General features: G+C 32.6%; 1 protein-coding gene across 1 annotated transcript in view; it reads left to right on the top strand.

The window, feature by feature from the left end:
* The window catches only part of LOC127840060 (uncharacterized), a 117418-nt gene extending 113438 nt beyond the window's left edge, over positions 1-3980 (top strand). The window contains exon 3 of the mRNA XM_052368449.1: positions 914-3980. Coding sequence (XP_052224409.1) covers positions 914-1230 — 317 coding nt within the window. The 3' untranslated portion in view covers positions 1231-3980. The remainder of the gene's footprint in view (positions 1-913) is intronic.
* The last annotated feature ends 16494 nt before the right edge of the window (positions 3981-20474 follow it).

Genomic DNA, 20474 nt, shown 5'->3' with positions numbered 1-20474 from the left:
ACTGCTACTGTGTAATTAATCAATGTAAAATACCGTACACCAAATATCAGATGATAAGTCTCATGTAACACTTTTTGTCGCTACCACAATTATTAAGATCAAAATTAAAAGGCCAAAGGCTACATTTGCACACAACACACACTAAGAGTTGGGACTGTAACTTTATTAAACATCATGCAATACAATAATTTGCCACAAATGCTGATTATGAGGAAAAGATGTGTCAGTCTTTTAAAAAAGATCAAGTTGAAACAAAATGTTAAAGGTCAAAGGTGTTCATTGTTCAGCTTGTTAAATACTTTCTTGCTTTTTTGAAAATTGACTCGACGTGTTCCCGACAGGCATGTAGTTGTGTATACAGTGTGTTTATATGCATATAACTTAACAAAGTCTGTTGGTGACATAAAATTCAGTGAACTGCACTACACGTGTCTATACGAATGAATGTATCTTCCTGTAATTGTAATCCGTAAAATGGACGTGACATATTTCCGACGGCAATTTAAGCAATGTATATACGTGTTTGGATACGCAATCGACACATAAATCAAGTGGCACCGTAATAGCGTGTGTACTAGGATACAATTGTCTATACATGCATAGTTAACCTACTCTTATTGTTACAAAACGGTAATCGAAATGTGCAAATACATGTTGTTGTGATTCAAACAATAAACAAAGTATCAGAAACGAAGCCTGAGGTTATGACAAGAAACCAGGAACAAAAAAATCAGCATGGTGTTGTATTCACTAAAATTGAACAGGAAAGGGCTACATACTTTCTCAAAACATACTCTACCCCCCCATCCACACAAACTGTAAATAAGAATTTCAAATTATGTATTTAAATATATAACTCATATGAAACTACGGAGCTTTATAATATTTGTGAAAACATTTTTGTGTATTTCAGATTCAAAGTCAAAACTCGCCGCAGATACTGCTGTTATATATGGTCCACCAGACTGTTGTTATAAACCATGTTTCGTCACTTCCGGTCGTCATGATTGCCCGCCTCCCGTCTGCAAGGCTCCGCACGTGGGAAGCGTGCTGTCTCCAGACGACATCTCAACTAACGTCACGTCGCATAGCAACCTTACCACGCAGCTTGCCAGTTCAGCGAACCATTTAGTCATTCATTCAAGAATAGTATTTGTATTATATGTCAGTGTTATAAACGCATTATTCATCAAATATGACGTCGTACATAAGAGTATAGGATGGACATAGCGTTAGAAAATGTGAATGTATGTAAATTTAGTGTATCATAGATCATAAAAAATAATTAAATCAAAACGTGTGTCAATGGTGTGAACAGTGTAAGGGTTTGTTTTTACAATGCGTTGTTCAGTAATCTTATTAAAGAGGCGGACAAAAAGCAAATTGCTTGATATTGGAAATAGAACACTTGATAACTATCACAGCAAAATGGAAAATTAGCAATTTATATTCGGGTTCCTGTTATAGCTATGTATCGATCTGCGGTCTTAACTGACCGATCTTTGTTCAACAAGGACGATAAGAGAATCGCATTTCCAAGAAAAAACGTGTTCTCTGGCATCATATGAAAGGATTTCACAAGCCTTTTGCATATTAATACGATTATAAATTTATGAACGCAAATAAATATAAATACGAATGTAATGTTCTTGTTATGCGTATGTTGTGTTCTAAACATGAACTGTTTTACCTCAATTATGTACACATCTTTTGTGAAGTAAGAAATTAAAAAGAAGGCAAAAAACATGGCTTGAAAATGTGTAGATTAGATGTGTGCCAATGTGTGCAGTTTAGTGACATAACTGCCTCAGTCGTTACCGACGATTTAAAACATCGTTTTTCAAAACGTTTCCAATTGTTAAAGTCAAGTCTAGTTACGCTTCTCATCAATTCAGGTGAATAACAAACAAAATATTAGTTGTTTGAGTTACAATAATACAACAGTATATTATATTATTTAAGAAATTCTGCCTAGAAAACTGCACTGTGTATATATAAAATGATTTTTATGATGTAAATCCAAAAATCGACATAAAGTCAATTTTAGATGTAAACAAATAATTTTATAAAATCAACCTACAATATTTAAGTTAGATACCAACATCAAAAAGTACAACATTTTACGCAAATACTTATTGGAAGAACAAGTTGGCATAAGGCAATTTTTATTCAAATTAAAATGCAGTAGAAAATGGTAAATAAATATACCATAGTATGTATATGTATATATATGTTGCATATTTAGTATTAATTTAAATTGCTTTTAATTTACGTTCCATCGACATAAAGTGTTCGTAAACAATTATGTATCAAATGTAAATGTGTATTTATGTTTGATAATTGTAGTTTGCTGTGGAACATGTTGCTTATTGGTCCGGACAGTCCAAAAATATGTGTTCATTTCGCACTCATGGATTGCGGGTGTCCGCATTGGTGGGTTGCGAAATATGAATAGTCGTGTGTGCGGGCTTCGTGAGTGCGAAAGAGTTGTTGCAAGCATGGTTGCGTAATATTGCGTGTGCATATTTTACATGTTCTTGCTAGAAACGGTTGTCCTTACTTTGCGGTACATTGTTTAGAAGTACTATTGCAGAAATTTGAGATTTACGTCGGAATAATACAAATTGGAATATATAATTATGAAATTGTGTTATTCGGTAAGCTCTTAATATGCCATTATTTCCTTTTAGCGACGACGTATAGCTTCGCGATAAAATATAAAGGGGATTTTCAAGATATGTTGTATGAATAAATATGTTTCCATTTTTAGAATTTGATTGTATGTATGTCAAAAATGTTTGTTAATGCAAAACTCCCACTAGTGAATGTATGGTTTGAGTTCAAATGATATTCAGCATGTGTATTTTTGAGGGGGTGTATATGTGTGCGTTTGTGAAGAGTTATTCCTGTCGTCGATTAGATGTTTTAGAAAATAAGCAAGTCACAACGGATGATGTGTGGTGTGTATTTACTAATTGTTTTTGAGTCTGTTAATAATTTTAATGAGCGTATTTGTATCCGGTGTTGATGGAAGTGTGTATTGGGTAAGATTCAATTAATTTTTATCATTAAAATAATCTCATTGAAAGTTTATTATTGTCTGTGTCTGCAAAAATACAGCCAAGTCTAACATGTTTTAAAATAATATAACGTTTTCATTCAATATTTGATTTAATGCCATCCTTATCTTGTCATATATTTTGCTAAATATTTGGCCTGTTCTAGAGGCAATATTAAAAAAGCGTAAATAACGACGTGATGTTTTCTTTGCTTATCAAAAACGTAATATAAACATGTATATATATATATAAATATAAGGTCATGTATTCATGCGTTACTTTTCTTAATAAAAGAAGTACACATGTTTAAGTTAAATTGTGAAATTAAAATTCAATTAAAATTGATCTGAATTTATCGTATACCTATTTTGAACTATACATGTTGCTAGAAGATAATCATAAAGTTTCCGTTTTGTAAAATACCAACACACAAGTTTTTAAACATATTTTTCTATCATTTCAACCCATATTTAACGATTGCCCGTAGAAGCTTCCCAAAACAGGCAAGAAATATACAGGCATCTGCCGCTTTCAAGTTTAGATACGTTTCATTGCGATGATAATGTCATTATTTGACTATTGTGTAGTACTTTTTAAACAAATGTCATCGGTCGAGGCAAAACACACCACAATTGCCAGAACCGGTCTTGGTTAAGATTTGAAATCAAGGGGCGCTACCCATATTTGTGATAAGTTTTATTTAATTAGAAGTTAACGTACCTCTGGAAAATTTCGCATTCTGGAAGTTAGTATATCTTTGTTTATTACCAAAAATACTTAACGAAGTTCCGCGATACAGACTTGCGATACTTATGATTTGATCTGGAGTGTGTTATCATACAGTTAGTTGTATAAAAAATACAAATTAATGCGACTTTACGATGAATTAAATGCTTTTAATTCAAACACACATATATATATATATATATATATATATATATATATATATATATATATATATATATATATATATATATATATATATATATATATGTTTGTTCGTACATTGAACCATAGAAGTTTAGAGAGTTTGCGTTTGAATAGCGCTGATTGATAAAATTCAAAACATAACACAAACGCATAGTTATGCCCAGTGTTTAAATGATACAACCTAGACCACAATGCCAATTCTGTTTTCTTCAAGTGTTTGTACCGTCTCCTTAACAACATAAAATATGATGGGTATGTTGACGTGTACATGTATAACAAGATAATACGTTTTTAATTGGTAAATAAACGTGTAATAGTATCATATTAACTAGTTGGTTAATGCGGTTTATAAACATGCGCATGTATACGTATGTAAGTATATGCTGGACCGTATTACATACATGTAGGGATCATTGTAAATAGTCCGTTGCTGTTTTGTACATAGGCGTAGTGTTCTAGAACTGAAGGACTCGCCTGAGGGCGTTTGGTTTGGTGGAAATGTTGTTGTTGTTGTTATTATGAATATGACTGTATATATACATGTACAACCGTTCGTTTGATATTGATCAAAATTGTATATCAAGCCATTTGTTAATTGTAGTCATATAAATAATTATTATGTAGATTACAAACGTTGAATGAAATAATGATTTAATATGCTTGTGTTTGCGTTCTTTTTTCCTCTTCCCATCTTTTAAACCGGCAACAAAAGCGACACTCTCCATACATTGTAATAAGTGCATACTTAAATTGTAATTGTGAAATTTGGTTAGGTCACAAATGAAGACGGGAACACATTGTTATGATTGTGTTCGTACAAATTGAAATTTAATCATAGAGATAATGTAGTGAAATAAATTTGTCATACAATCATGAACCTATATATTCAATAGTTATTAATAATACATTTTAATCATGTGTATTTGAAAAAACGAAAATTATATACTGAATTATCATATTTTACACACTCACACAACCCAAAAAAAGTTTTATTTTAACTCTATAGACTTTGTTATTATAAACTTAACATTTGTCATTATGGTGATAACACTTTAAGCAGTTTGCCTGTGATAAGTTTTGATACGAAGAATGTTCGATTTCTTAAGAAAGTAACTAACCGACCATCAATGTGTTTAATTGATAAAGTGTCCGACAAAGTGCATTTTAACTGGAGTTTCTTATATGGCTACAATCAAACTATATTATTTTCCAATGGTTCTCAGAAGGCTTCTAAACCGGGATTTAACTCTGAATATCGGGATCACATAGCATACAAGACCCCACACACATATTGTTTGTGTATGCGCTTTGCATTTGGCGACGATGGTAAATGTTTTACCCGTTCCCACTCAGAAGCAAAGTTAAAACGCCTATATAAAACAGCATAAAACCAGAACAGCCTGAGAATAATATGCACGCTGTTAAGTTTTTGTTGTTTTACTGTTCATCAGTGTCTTATGGTATTAAACAAATCCTTTAAAACAAGAATATATTAAGACAAACATTTATTTGATGAGATTTGTTCAGGGATTGCAAACTGGTCAAAATGGAAATCTGAGCGGAAGAGGGTTAATATGTGAAAAAGGTTTTGCATTCTCTAACAATACATAGGATCATACACAAATGATTATTTAATTATGTTTGCACAAGCAAACATCAAACCATTATAACCATTAAGATCGCAGTTGGAATCATGTGAAATCAAGCGAGAGAGAGCTTACTTTGATTGGTATTGATTTGCCTTTTGAACTTCAAGCAATGGACAATATGAATAAAACATCGGTTTTATCGTTCAACATATTGTAAATCGTTGAATGGGTTCGTATACAAAGAACTATTTAACTTGCATATTAGCGCTTGCTTTTTAAACTGTCATTTTCTAAAAGGTTGATCAGGTTAATTTTCTTTCAATCATGATGCTTACAATATGAACAAACTTCCCAAATAATGCATTTTAATTTTCTGAAATTATCATTTAACTGAAACAAACGCAAACGCTTGTATACGTTTACATTTCTTAAATGATTTAACATTTTCTACAGAGTTCAGTTAGTGCTCATGTCTTCAATAAACTAATAAGGCTTATAGCAAATAAACAGACCTGAGTGGTGGCGTTGTCACACACGTTAATCAGCTAATGGATGAACATTTGTATTTGCACAGGAGTTGTCCTAAATACATTACTTGCCATATTGCTCTGATAATTCTCAGATGCTCGATGACTCTACTCTAGGTAATCATGATGTTAACAACGCAAACAAATGATAAAAACGGGAAACAGTTAAAACAAGATTTTATTTTTGCACAGGTCATGGGCATGTTGTAATACACATATTCTAACCAAATTGAAAGAAAGAGAAAGAAATATTCCGCATGGTGAAATCATTTATAAAATGTTTCAAACGAACTATAATTGACTGCATACTTTTTAGCTGACTGCAAACGGGTGTAACTTACCTGCTTAAAGATGAAGCATTTGTGTTCTTTGTTCGTTCACCATTTAATACCAAATATTGATGAAACTTATATAATGAAACTATTTGAACATAATTGCCGCGTTCTCAAAAATTAACTATGATTTGGAGTGTTTCACATTTTATAGGTCTGATATTGCACTGAATCCATAGTATGAATGATACACATTTAAATCAATACACATGTATCCCAAATATTGTTAATGACGAAGATGAAATAAAGGACCGTATTATGCACACGTGTGAAACTGCTTAAGATAAAATTATAAACGATGCACATTATTTCAATATGCAGTGATCCAGCGACTTGATGAACGGCATGCGGTTTGCTAAAACAAAAGGCAGATATAATTCAAGTAATGCCAATATACCCCGCATTTTCAAGAAGACAACCCCTCAGCAAAAGTAAAGATTTTGAAAACAGATTAAGAAGAAGCATAAGACTCTTCTATCTAACCTATCTGAATAGTAAAAAACAAACATACAATAAAGATGCCGTTGACTTTTCAAATGTGCTATCAACAATTATTAAAAAGGAAAACATAAGAATACAACTGGAATGCACGAGTATGATGACAATTATTTTACCTTATTATTAACACATGCTTTTACATAATATGTAACACAATAAATAACTACTATATGTTTACCCGCATATAAACAATGGATATAGGTATGCAATTTTGCCTAACGGTCAAAACAACTTTTTGGATATTTGAAAGTTCGATGCGACGGAATAAATATTAATTAAATTATGGTTTATGTAGCAACTCTTTGACAAGGAAATTTCGGCAATATCTACAAGGACCGATACAACAAGGGCGCTGTTGTCCACTTGTATATAATGCAAACATTTAACTGTTATTGAATGCGGGCGAAAACCAGTCTACCCGTTTTGAAAAGCTATGAAACACCCTCTTCACAGTTATTTGTACCTTACTAATAAATACTGACAGTTTTGGTTTTTGAATCAACTGCAAATACAACCTCGAGCGAGAACGGTTTGCAAACAGTTTTACAATAATTTGGCGAAACCTCAAAGAGATGGCATCAACAACCACAACCTAACGTCAAACAAACAACGGAAGCCTTTAACGGACTCCAAACTGCCAAGAAGAATAGGTAAAGCAAACGAAAATCGAAGTGATATGTTTTCTTGAAACAACTTGCATGATTTGTTATATCAAATTATTATGCAATTAAGTTAGTAAAGTCAGTCATTAACACCTTTCATCATACGTTTTATGCCTCTAATACGATAAGCTTCTCTCACGCTTCTTATTTGAGTATTAATTTTATCCACAGCTTTCAGGAATGCATCATGAAAATTCGCTCGCTATGTGGTGTGTACATCTGGATAACATTTAATATGATGAGAACCACAAACATCGATAAGAAATTCGATCTGCTAATTAATTAGATTTCTTAATTAATTGTGCACGGTTTCTCCAAAATGGATGATATCCATATAAAAATGTTAATTGACAGTATTCCCGTTCGAAAAATCAAATAAATTGAATCAGTAACAGTTGAAAATTTAGAAACATGGCAAATTTCAAATGTTAATGTAAAGCAGCACAGGAATCGTGTCGTTAATATACCCACACAATAAACGCTGCCCATAAAAAATATGGCGTATATTTGTGAAGGTCGTTGAGCGTAATGACAATATCTTGACGTTGATAACTCCAGCTCGTTTGATAATCATAACATATTGTGTTTTTAAGAGTGCTTTTATTTATTGCGAACATCAATCAAATTACACGTTTAATTACTTTATTGGCTTCTACTTCGTTCATGTTTATCGTTAAAGCGTTTACAACAATTGTTCATGGCTATTTAAGGCAGGAATTGAAGTCAAACAAAATGAATCTGAACTTTATGAATCTGTGATGAAGTTGACAATCACTTTTTGTTGCAAGATTAGTACCAAATTGTTATTGTTGAAAAATGATTGCATTCATTGCGATAGTTGCATATGCATATCCATATGTAAAATTGTACTACTTCAAGTGAACAGTTAACACAGTTTGTGTATATAATCAGGAGACTTTTCAACAACTTTTCAACAAAAGCTCTTTTCTTATTCAGTCAGTTTGTCAATATACAAATCAGTGCTTGTAACTTTAATTTTCACGAAGCTTACTAGGCTTACATACTTTGACAATGCGCACAAAATTAGTCATTGTCAATATTGAACCAGTCAAGTCTTTTGCCAGCATTACATCTATTTTATGACAATGGTAAACCCGTCAAACCGTGTATTGAGTTGTGTTATCTAGTGTCAGGAAACGGAAGTTTCTTCAATCCGCACAGGAAAGTGCTCATAGTGGAACCGAGTTTGCGATGCAAAGTAAGCCAATATTTGTTTTTTCGATTATGCCTTATTAGAGGTGCAGTAATGAAAATGCATAATCGCAAAAGGGAACACACACAATGACAATGCTGGATAATTCTATCAAAAAGAATTCAGTATTGTCAGGAGAAATGTGGTTCTATATTGTTTTGAACACGTGCAGGTGCTAATCGAATTATCATACTGTAGTTGGCGTATCTGAAATGTTATGGCTCTCATGAATAAAGATAATATCACATGTTTGGTGTCGCTTAAAAATATTTATTATTCGGAATGATTAAGAACATCATGCAGTGGGAGAGGTATATGCCAATTATAATTACGCACAACTGCTAGATTTAGGGAATACAAATTGCAATGTGTAAGGATTTGTTCACAGTTTGTTGTGTCTAAGCTTACCTGAGCAGACAGCGCTCGTGATAAGATATTGCAGTCGTTTTATGTCCACCTTCTTGTGTCGTACGCTATTTGTTCCAGAGCCTGAGCCAGGTTAAAACAAAAAAAACGCTATACCAATGTAGAAACCACATTAATGACTCAAATATAATGAAATGTCAGCTCGAAATTCACTTAACATTGTTCTAATTTATAGGATAGCAATTTTAGAAACTAAAATTGTGTTTTGTGTTTCGGATGGTCCACGTACGATATTTATAGATATACTTGTTATAGAAGGTATAAAAAGACATGCAATAAGAATGGTAATCTGTAACTTAAGTCTTACATTGTTAGATTTACAAGATGTCCGTATAATCACATCGTATTATATATTCTTAACGGGCGAACGAAAATGAATCCAGCAAAAGCAGGACGTCGCGAACGACGTCAGTTTTGAATTGTAAAGCATAAATCAACGAAATAAACATAATGCATAGAAGTGTAGCGTCTATTTCTGAAGGCCATTGATCATGATGTTTTGTTAATTGCAAATATATTGACGATGACAAGCAAATCACTTTTATGATTTATTACATAGTGTTTTGATGTATTGATTCATACCAATAATCCTTTGCTTAATGGCGTTAAGAAGTAAAATCTTGTTAAATGGATAAAGACGTAAATAATCAATTATTGATTAATGTTTTCATTCATTCCAAAAATACATTTCATGTACAATTCTTTGTTATTACTATTTTAGCGGCGCTGGTTACTTCTTCCAATCGCATGCATATTTTGCGAAGGCTTACTTATATTTCAAAAATAATTTAATGTAAAATTTCTCGAGGCCTACATACTATGACCCTTTGCAGTTAATCACGACTGGTCCAAACCAAATCAGACATTTTTTTTTTATGTTGTCTATTTGTTAGAGGCCGACAGACAATCGTTTTGCTGATCATATAATCAATTTTATGTGAATGGTAAACCCGTCAAGTCGTATGCGGAGTTATGTAATCTAGTCTCGGAAAACTGATATTTATTCCGTCCGAGCAAAAAACGCTTTAAAGCGAGATTATACGAGTTTTATTTGTGTTAAATTGTAATATATTGATAAAAATATGTTACAATAATACAAAATAGGCAAGATAAATTATACATTGAAGACGAATTTCATAAAATGCAGCAAAGACAAATTAGCGCCGCGAGCCGATTGTGACGAAGATATTTCGTACATATTTTCCTACAATAACCGAAGCATTCATCTTTTTATTAGGATCGGCTATAGTGTTCGTGTTTCGTATGAAAGATATCGTTGCAGGAAGTTAAAATGATCCGTACCAAAATTGTGTCTTTGGGTCGTGTGAACGAATCTGTACTAAAACTAAATTTAGATTCACATCGTGTATGCATGATATACATGCTGGCGACTTCGACTGTACAGACATTTTCGATTTCAGAATTGAATATATGGCTTATTTCGCATTTTTCGAATTATGTTCTTCTTAACATTTATTTTAATTTATATTGAAATATATGAATAATACTTTTTTTACACATTTTATATAAATTCATAACTATTTGACAAAATCGTATATCCTCGCTTTAAAGTCCATTCACACTCAAAGCCAACGAATGTTTCGTCCAGTATTTCAAAAAATAAAGTCAACACATAAAGTATCAATGTTTCTTATAGCAATAGACATATTTTCAACGCTAAATTTGGTCTAGTAACATATATTTAACAAGAAACAACATGCTCTATTGGGGTTGTTTTTGGGACAATATAGTCAACACATGTTCGTGCATCATGTTAGTGTTTATGTGACGTATAAAAAGATATCGTTGCGGGAAATTAAAATGAAATATATTGTGCCACAAAGAAATTAGCTAAATCTATGTTACCAGAGCACATCTCGATGTGATGTTAGTAATACTTCTTTTTTTCTTAAACATTTTTCCTCTCTATTGCTGAAATTTTGTATAAGCGTTATTTCTCCTTAATCTGACAGTTGACATAAGAACAAAATCGTCGGAAATCCACGTTCGACAAACTCCGCTCCTCTGTATTTATTTGAATATTCGTGGGTATCAGGCGATGCCAGAAGACGATATTAAGTTGGTCTACGTAGTATATTAAAATAGTTTGGCTCTTCTTATGAATTCGGTATCGAAGTATAACGTTTCACTAATTATATGCAGGACCAACAGATATACGTTTTACCCGGCTTACACTACATATCGTATTGACACCGAATGTATCATGAAAACAGCGAGATAATGTATACGGCTGTATACCGTGTTCTAAAATTAAAACTAATGGGTGCAGAATATAATGTCACACTATATGATCGCTCAATTGTCCATTTGCATATGTATCTAAACGTGTACATGGCATGCCAACGTCAATTGATCTTCTTCTAGCCGTGACAATAACCGATCTCTAGAAAGTATATATCGCCGTGGTTTTATTATTTCTAAAATACTAACTGCGGGATATACTATTAGGTTTAAAGTGACCAATTGCAAAAAACAACAGAAAACAACAGGGAAAAAACACACAATCCGCAGTTTTCAAGAGTCAATAATAATTGACCTTTCAAATCGTGCACACGTGTATTTCCTATATTTTAACATTGTAACCTTTATATTAAGATATGTGAGGCGTTGGATTTTAATATAGTTGTTATAGAATACTTATCGTGATGTCAGTGTTATTTCAGATTCAAAGTCAACACACGTCGCAATTCTATTGTGATGTAAGGTCTCAAGATTGTTGTTCAATACCATAAATCGTCGCTTAATGTCGCCAGGGATTACCTGCCTCCGATCTGCAAGATGCCACGCGTGGTTCACGTGCCATATCCAAATGATATCTTAAACAAGTTCAGGTCGTATAGCAACTATTCAACTCAGCCTGCCAGTTCCGCAAACAGTATATGTATTATTCGTAGAATTTATAAATAACTTTATTTAAAGTACTGGTTCTGGGCACAAGAAACAGACTCGAGAGCGATATCAAATAAGCCAAAGGCTTTATATTCAATCGATTTAAAATAAATAGGTTTAAAGAGAAGTATAACATAATATTATGCTGTGTGGTCTCGAATACATTTATTTATGTTTCGTTTAATCAAAAATGTGTTGATAAGTAACTAAAACCAGTAAAGTATATTAGATTTCTCTTAGTTAAAATGATGTAAAGCGTTTACATTTACAAATGTTAAGCATTCACGTGCGTATAGATTCGTTCCAATAATTAGTTACATTGTTGTTAAGAATATGAATGACAATGTTGTTGATATTTATTTTGGTAACACATGAACGAGAGTTTGTTGGATATGTTTAATATATGTATAGGTATGGTGTTCGGATTGAAGTTTTTATTGGGTGTGAGAATTCTAAATTTCGAAGACATATAAGCAATCCTCCGTTCGATGCTTATAATAAGATAGTGATTAACTAAAAAAGCGCTTTTACTGAATCAAATTTTATCGGGTATATCAGAACTTATGTGGGAACTAGTGTTTCGTTACATGGTAACTTATCTTTGCTTACTATTTGGTAATATCTAATCGCTAATAATCAGAAAATGTTATGGTTACTTTTTTTTACAAATCACTAGAGAATGCACACGCTGTGATCAGTTTAATACATTTCATTTGAAGACAAATCCTAGTCAAAGAGAAATTGGTTCATATTTGTTTCAAATCTGAGCTTGTGTTAACAGATAAAAGATTAGACATGTTCTATGTTGCTTAATGATGTCAAGCAGGTTTTTCGTTTGAAAAGCACAACATTCACAAATCATTCGACGTTTTCGTGCATGTAATGTTACGATTTCCCACAAGAAAACACGATCTTTACAATGTCGTTTTCATGTAGTTTTGAAAAAAAACATTGTATCGACCAAATTTGTCTCTACTCGTGAGTACGTTGCATATATAAACGGGTGGCATTGTTTTCCAGATAGATACGATAAACAACTTTCCATGTTTTTACAATAACACAGAGAAACCCTTCAGATTAACCTTTTACAAAGGGAAGCTACTTGTTCTTGTGGTCACAACAAACCAAACAATGAGTTATCATTCTTAGCGTTCTCCATTTTGAACGATCTATGTTTACATTAATGGCATGTTCATAACCAAATTTGCTTAACGAATTTTCGCTATTCAGACATGAGATACTTGAATTTCATGATATGTGCAATAATGTATAATAAACTAAAAGAAATTCAAACTGATGCGAATGAACAGTTTAGTTATCATGGTTTATGTAAACACGTTTTTCAGTGTTCATGCCTAAATGTAATCGATCGCTCATTGATGCTATTTTACAATCATCAAAAGCAATAGGCAAAACAGCTAATTATAAAAGCATACATGCCATAGTTTCTTACAGTCCATCCCTAACCCCATGCTTTTGATGAATATATATTACAGCACTATTTTGCCGAATTTTTTTTTGTGGGTTCTATGTGGAAGAAAAACTTGTGTCTGAAATATATATATAAATATATTAATGTTAGTACATATCATTAATATATCAAAGTTCTAAACTCTTTCAAAGAAAAGCATTGAATCAATTAACAATAATATTAATAATACAAAATACAAGTAATGCATGATCCGACGGTGATCATTAAAATACAAGCAATACAAAATAGTGTGAGAACAACGAAACAAAATAAAAATACTAAACACAGTTACCTGAAATATATATTTTTAATGATAGTATATATCATTAGTATATCAAATGCAAACTCTGTAACTTAAGCATCGAATGACTATAGCAAACATTCGATGCACGAGATCGACATTGAACATATAAGTGAACGGGAAAAAGGAGGATTGAACTGAGTATTAGTCAACCCTGGTGTATGAATTACCTGAACTGAACTTATTTTACCTAAAGAAAAACGACCTTAACGACTAAATTGAATAAGCAACTAATCAACGTTCTGAATAAGTATTATTATAACTACAGTCATAGTCCCATAGAATATCGTGATTTACATTCTAAATTAACTATATATTTAATCAACTATATATTTAAATGAAATGATTAAAAATAGTAAAATATCATTTAATAAACTTCAAAAAGTATTGTACAATAAAAATGACATACAACAACTATTTGATATAAAAGTAAGTTATGAATGACATGCTAAGCCAGTTAAAAAAATAGCAAACAAAGAAAACGCAAAAAGCCGTTACAAATGATATCGTTTTATTTATTTTCATATTTTATTGAGAAAAAAAAATCCAATAAAAATATTCTTGCCAAAACCACGTTTAAAATGTGTTTTCAATAAACCCAGATGGCACACCAAAGTTTCCAATTATTTACGCAATTAGATTGCATTTTGCTTAGTGCTTCATGTTTTCATTTTGCATCGTACTTTCATGTAGCGTCTTTAAAGGAAAACCTTCGTTTGTTTTATAAAACCTTCCGCAAAATGTAGCGCATTTTTAACGTAAATAGGCATCTTAACGCTCAGATGATGGTTTTGATTAATCATTTAGTCTAGTCTAGTCAAGTCTAGTCTAGTCTATTCTATTATTGTCTAGTTTAGTCTAGTCTAGTCTGTTCTAGTCTAGTCTAGTCTAGTGCACTGCAGTGCAGTGCTGTACAGTAAGATATGTTACGGTACTGTACGGCACCGCACAGAACGGTACAGTACGGTAAAGTACAGTATAGTATAGTGTCAAAGATGTAAATCATCGAAAAATGAAACAATCGTGACCTGCACAACGGTACAACTATAAGAAGTGAAGACGTTGATTTACTCTCAAACCGTTGCTGAAACGTTTCGATTTAAAAACGTTCTTTAGCCTGGATTGTAAATAGCAGTCTGCAGAATTAGGATTCATAATGGCGGTCAGCAGGAATAAGAAATAAGATCACAAAACCAAACCAAAACGGTCTCAATAGAAATCTAGTTTGTTTTTTTTCGTTGGAGTATTATCTGTCAAAAACAGCTTCTCAATGAAATAAATTGCTATTAGTAGACGTGACAATAAAGAGAAAAGTTTACGTGATATTTTGCATTATCGCCATTTACGTCATGACGCTCCAGTGAGTAACAAATACTTTCGATTAATGCTTGTTTCAACTATCTTTCAACAAACACTTATTTTATACATGTTACTATGTTTTGAATATGTATACTCATTGACTGTATGTCTACTGTATATTAAATAAACCTTTATACAACCATATTAGCCAAGATTAATCCAACGTCGACTGGGACTTAATTGGAATACCTGCAATTAACTCTTCGGTGCTCGTTTTCTTTATCACTTATCGTATACCGGGGTCTTTACTAGCGTTTTGCATGTTACTCACATGGGCTGCCGTGCTCGATCCCTCATGTGCTTGGTATGATAAATTGTATAGTATTTGGTCCCACATGGGACGAGGGTAATTCTACAACTAGCGTTACTTTTCGCTCTAGTGATTATGAAATAATAAATATGACAAATGTAAATACTCTTTTGGTACTTTATACTCCCACAGCATTTACCGTTGCATTTCTTTATTGGCTATGAAATATATTGATATGAATGACCTTTAAATTGCCATTCAAAAGACGGACTCAATGAACCATTTTCCACTCCGCAACGTTATAAAAAATGAACCAAATAAGTACTAATTTAACAATTTAATTTAAACTTCACAAGGAATGTGTTACTTTTTTATGTTCAAAATGACAGAACATAAAAGGTGACAAATTAATAGCCCCAAACCGGACAAAACCTGATTATATGCATCTGAAATTGAAAAAGTCACGTAAAAAAATGTGAGATAAAAGACTTTTATTTCATTTTGGTTTGATGATATGCAATGGGTTTCCCAATATAGTTACAATACACGTCTGGTAATACTTTGCAACAAGTTCCGATGCATTTACGTTTTACAAAACATCTATACACTGATATTTCACCATCGTTTCGGTATGGAATTGACGTTCTGGAATGGATTATTGCGTCACGGTATTGCATTTTCCTGCTTGCTCCAACAGAAAAACTTGATAAATCCTATCAAATTGTAATGTAACACATACTTGTGGATTAAGAACTTAATGTTAAACAATTAAACTGTAAAATGTAACCACACGCAACATATATGCCTAAGTTAACTGGATTAAATGCTCACATTTTCCCAAATTTCTATGTCAACCTGGTAGTGGCTCGTTTTTTTTAGTGGAGGAAACAGTGAGAGCACATCCTCAATTTCATAGACACAAATATCGTCCATTCTAGGCCAAAAAATATATTGTTACCAATATTGTGCATCACACTGACTTACAGACGTGCACCATCAGTCTCAACGTTTGTGATCAACCCAGGATACGGCACATTGTCGTACTGTATAAAACAATATTGATGAAGAAGACTGTCATCAACTGGAAGCAGTAAATTTAACAAATACATGTTCTTAATGTTGATTTTGCATAAAGATGTTGTGCAAATCATTTGCGTGATTCTCGCGCTAAATCACCGTCATTTATAATTGGTAACTGTGATTACAATTATAATCATACGATATTGATATAAAGCTTCATTTGCTCATTTAGTGACATACATTGCGTATTAAGGGCGTTTTAACGTAAACACAGTTTTTTTGAGGACGAAATGCCACGAGTGAAAATATGTATTGTTTATGATCACTAGTGAATACAAATAGATATTCCATCGAATCCAACACATTTTATTTTTGTTTTATGCTTTTTTCACTGTTTATTTTAATTGTAAAAGAGTTTAATAGGATATTTTCGCTGGATTTATGACGTCATTTCGTCCAATGAATGACGTTATTTCGCAGTAAAAATATCGATATTTTTCACTATTATTTTTCACTGTTTAAACAGTGAAATATCAGTTTTATTTCACTGATAGACAAGACAAGACAATTTATTTTGTAAATAAAGGCCACTGATATTTCTCTATAAACCAATGGAAAGCATAAAATAAAAAGTGTTGTTTGAGAACAAAATGCCTCGATATATTTAAATTAACATTATTAATTCAAGTAAAGACTGTAAGCAACAAATGTGATTTATGAATAGACACGTGTTGACGGAAAGGTACTCGTTGACGGTTGGATGCTTTCTGTCTGGACATTCACAATGCTACCACTGCTGACTGTACACTTACGGACTGGGTAATCGGTTTCTCTATAAACAATCACATGTATATATAAAAAGTCACGTGAAGAATGGTGTTAAGCTATAGACCGGTCAGCTAAAGAGGATTTGTGTACTTCTAAGAAAGCTATCTTTTATAATCAAATGGTCGGCAATGTTTGAATATTCATCTACGGAAAAGCAATGAGTGAAAATATGTTCATACATGTATACAGTTTAACATGGTTATTTTGACTGAATATTCTAATGTTAAGACATAATTGAATTATAATGAACTATTGCGTTCAATATCATTGATTAAACTTGTAAACTATTGATAAGTAGAAAAAATGACCATCTTGTGTTGAAATATGTTTTTAAAGGGGTCTTTTCATAGATTTTGGCATGTTTTGAAGTGTGTCACTAACTGCTTTATATTTATAAATGTAAACATTGGATATTAAAAGCTCCAGTACAAAAATCAAGTATAAAGCACTACAGTCAATAAACCTCAGCTATAAACTAGCACTACAACTGAGGCATGTCAAGGAGGCGACCGGAAGTACTGCCCTAAAGATAGCCCCAACCCCAGTTGCACTATTGATTTAGATTCTCGTTTATGCAATCATCGCCACCAGATAATGCACCGCATTATATGCTTTTTCGCAAGAGCTCCGCAATGTGCTCATATTTATTTATGCAATTCCTATTTCAACGAACACTTGGCTGGTTCGGAAATAGATATTATACACGGGCAATCGCTTAGGCCACCGCAACCTGCCAAATTAATTCTCGGTGTGCTGTACCGTAGATTGTCCAGTGCAACATATAATAAAATAATCGCAATGCAACAATAATTTCCAAATCCAAGAAGAGCTATTCCAGGTACGCCTAAGCACGCTTTGCAATCGAGCGAGTACTAGAACACCCATACTATCCCGAAAATAATTGTGAAAGCATTCCTGCCATTCTCACACAGACTAGCACTACGTGATAGATGACAACAAAATGCAACGTTTACTTTCCCCGGACGTATGAACATCATTTTATAGTAACATATTTATACTTTTAATGCTTCCGATCACCTCCAAGACATAGGATTTCCGCTTAAATGACATATTGGAATGAAGTATCAAACATATTAAATAAGTTAATAATGACATTAAAGTTATGGTGTCAGAGTGGCATAGACATTGCGCCGCCGCTCTTCACTGTTTGAGGCCCGACGATAAAACCGACGTCTTGCATATGAGTCTCGTACAGTTAGTGAACGTAACTCAAACGTGTACCGAGTATTGCCCGCAACAGATTGACAGCAATTCTGTAACAAATATATCGGCAGTACATTCGAACATTACAAAAAGTTTAAACATAATTAACAGCAATCTATTTAGGCGGTTAGGTGGGGTTTCTCAGTCAAAAGCTACTTCGCAAAAGGACGAGATACGTAGTCGATACGAGATTTAAACCTTTATCTACCGGAGATATGTATTCGCTACTTCAAATGAAATAAATGATTTTTTATCGAAATTAATTTTTATTATATTTGGCCCGTAAATGAAAATGATTATAGAGCGGGATTATTATACTGAACAATCATTATTGTTCGTGAGTTGTATGTATGATATAGTTTTTCACAATATTTTATAATGATAATGTGTTTGTTTTGCGCAATAAAAGGTTTATTAGCTTTATTTTGCGTTTTACGCCTTGACATATACACGTAAGTTAAATGTTCGTCTGGCACTCGATTCTTACGCACATGATTGTCCTCATAGAATGCAATTGTTTCTTTTTTTCGAATCAAATACTTTCTAAAGAAACAAAGTGATCTTTATAAAGAAAGTAAGCATTACACCGATGCACGTTTTTCATCCGATCAAGCATTGTATTGCTACAACATAAATGCGGATGAAATAACATTGTAATATTTATACCATTGCCCTGTTCTGTGATTTGTGGTATAAATATTTATCCAGAACAAAAACGGGTGGATGTAACATGCCATGCAATTTTAAACCAGCGAGACATATATTCCAATTTTAAATGAATTGCTACGTACTTGATTGCAGCTTGAGCTTCCAAATTTTACAAAAAGCATACACGGGTAACATGTAGTTTGCCCAACACGGGTTACACAAAATGCCCAACCGCCATTATATTGACAAGGGCTTAATAAAAGTGGTTTGAATATTGGGATGGAATTAATATGATTTTTCTTCACTTAATATAGAATTTACTTGGTTATTAATAGGATTTTAGATTAAAAACATAGGTACCCAATTTCAGCACCCAAAAAATTAAATACCTATATGAAAGATAAAAATGTTTTATACACTTTTAATGCGTTGTGTATTGTTATGGTATACTCAAAAGAAACGTTTAGTTTTCAATAATAACCCTGGTTGCTCTCTTCTATTAGCTTATTGTGGTCGAAGATTGGTACACCATAGCTCATAGACTGTGTTTTCATTGGAAAATCCCAAATGCTTTGCATGACCGTTCCTTTGCTGATACCCCAGCTTCAATGGTATTCGTGTATAATGATGTGTAGTATTATAATCCCGTGTATCATGTAAATTAGCGTCGCTAATCCATACATGGACAAAACTTATTTGAGCAGAGTTTTGTTTGTGCGTTTTTGTTTAGAAAACATCGTCTTTTCAAATACGTAACATCAATGTGATATAACACCGATATAATTATGATCAGTTCGTTGTTATAATTTTGAATAGCACAGAACAAAACAGAACAGAATAGAACAGAAAGTGTATTCATATAACTTGAACAATATCAGTTCATCGTTGTATATATAGTAATGCGAAAGTGATCTAAATAGTATAAAATAAAGTGTTTAAAATGCACTTAGGTCATTATATTACTCCACGTTTTCATTCATTGCAACAGTTCTTTTTTAATGCATTTTTACAATATATCGCGAGTTTATTTAGGACTTTGGTTTATGAATATGTTTAAATTAACTGTATGCACATAAAACATGTAAACGGTTTACCTCATACAGCAACTAAAGGAAATGATAAGAGAAACTAAGACACGCACATGTATGCTGTAAATATGACCATGTTCCATATTTAGCCACATAACAAGCTTGATTTTGACATTCAGTACCTGTTGAGAGGGGTTCA

Source organism: Dreissena polymorpha, chromosome 7 (assembly GCF_020536995.1).
Source record: "Dreissena polymorpha isolate Duluth1 chromosome 7, UMN_Dpol_1.0, whole genome shotgun sequence".
Taxonomy (NCBI): domain Eukaryota; kingdom Metazoa; phylum Mollusca; class Bivalvia; order Myida; family Dreissenidae; genus Dreissena; species Dreissena polymorpha.
The sequence above is the reverse complement of the archived record's forward strand: the minus strand, read 5'-3'. Positions and strand labels throughout refer to the sequence as shown.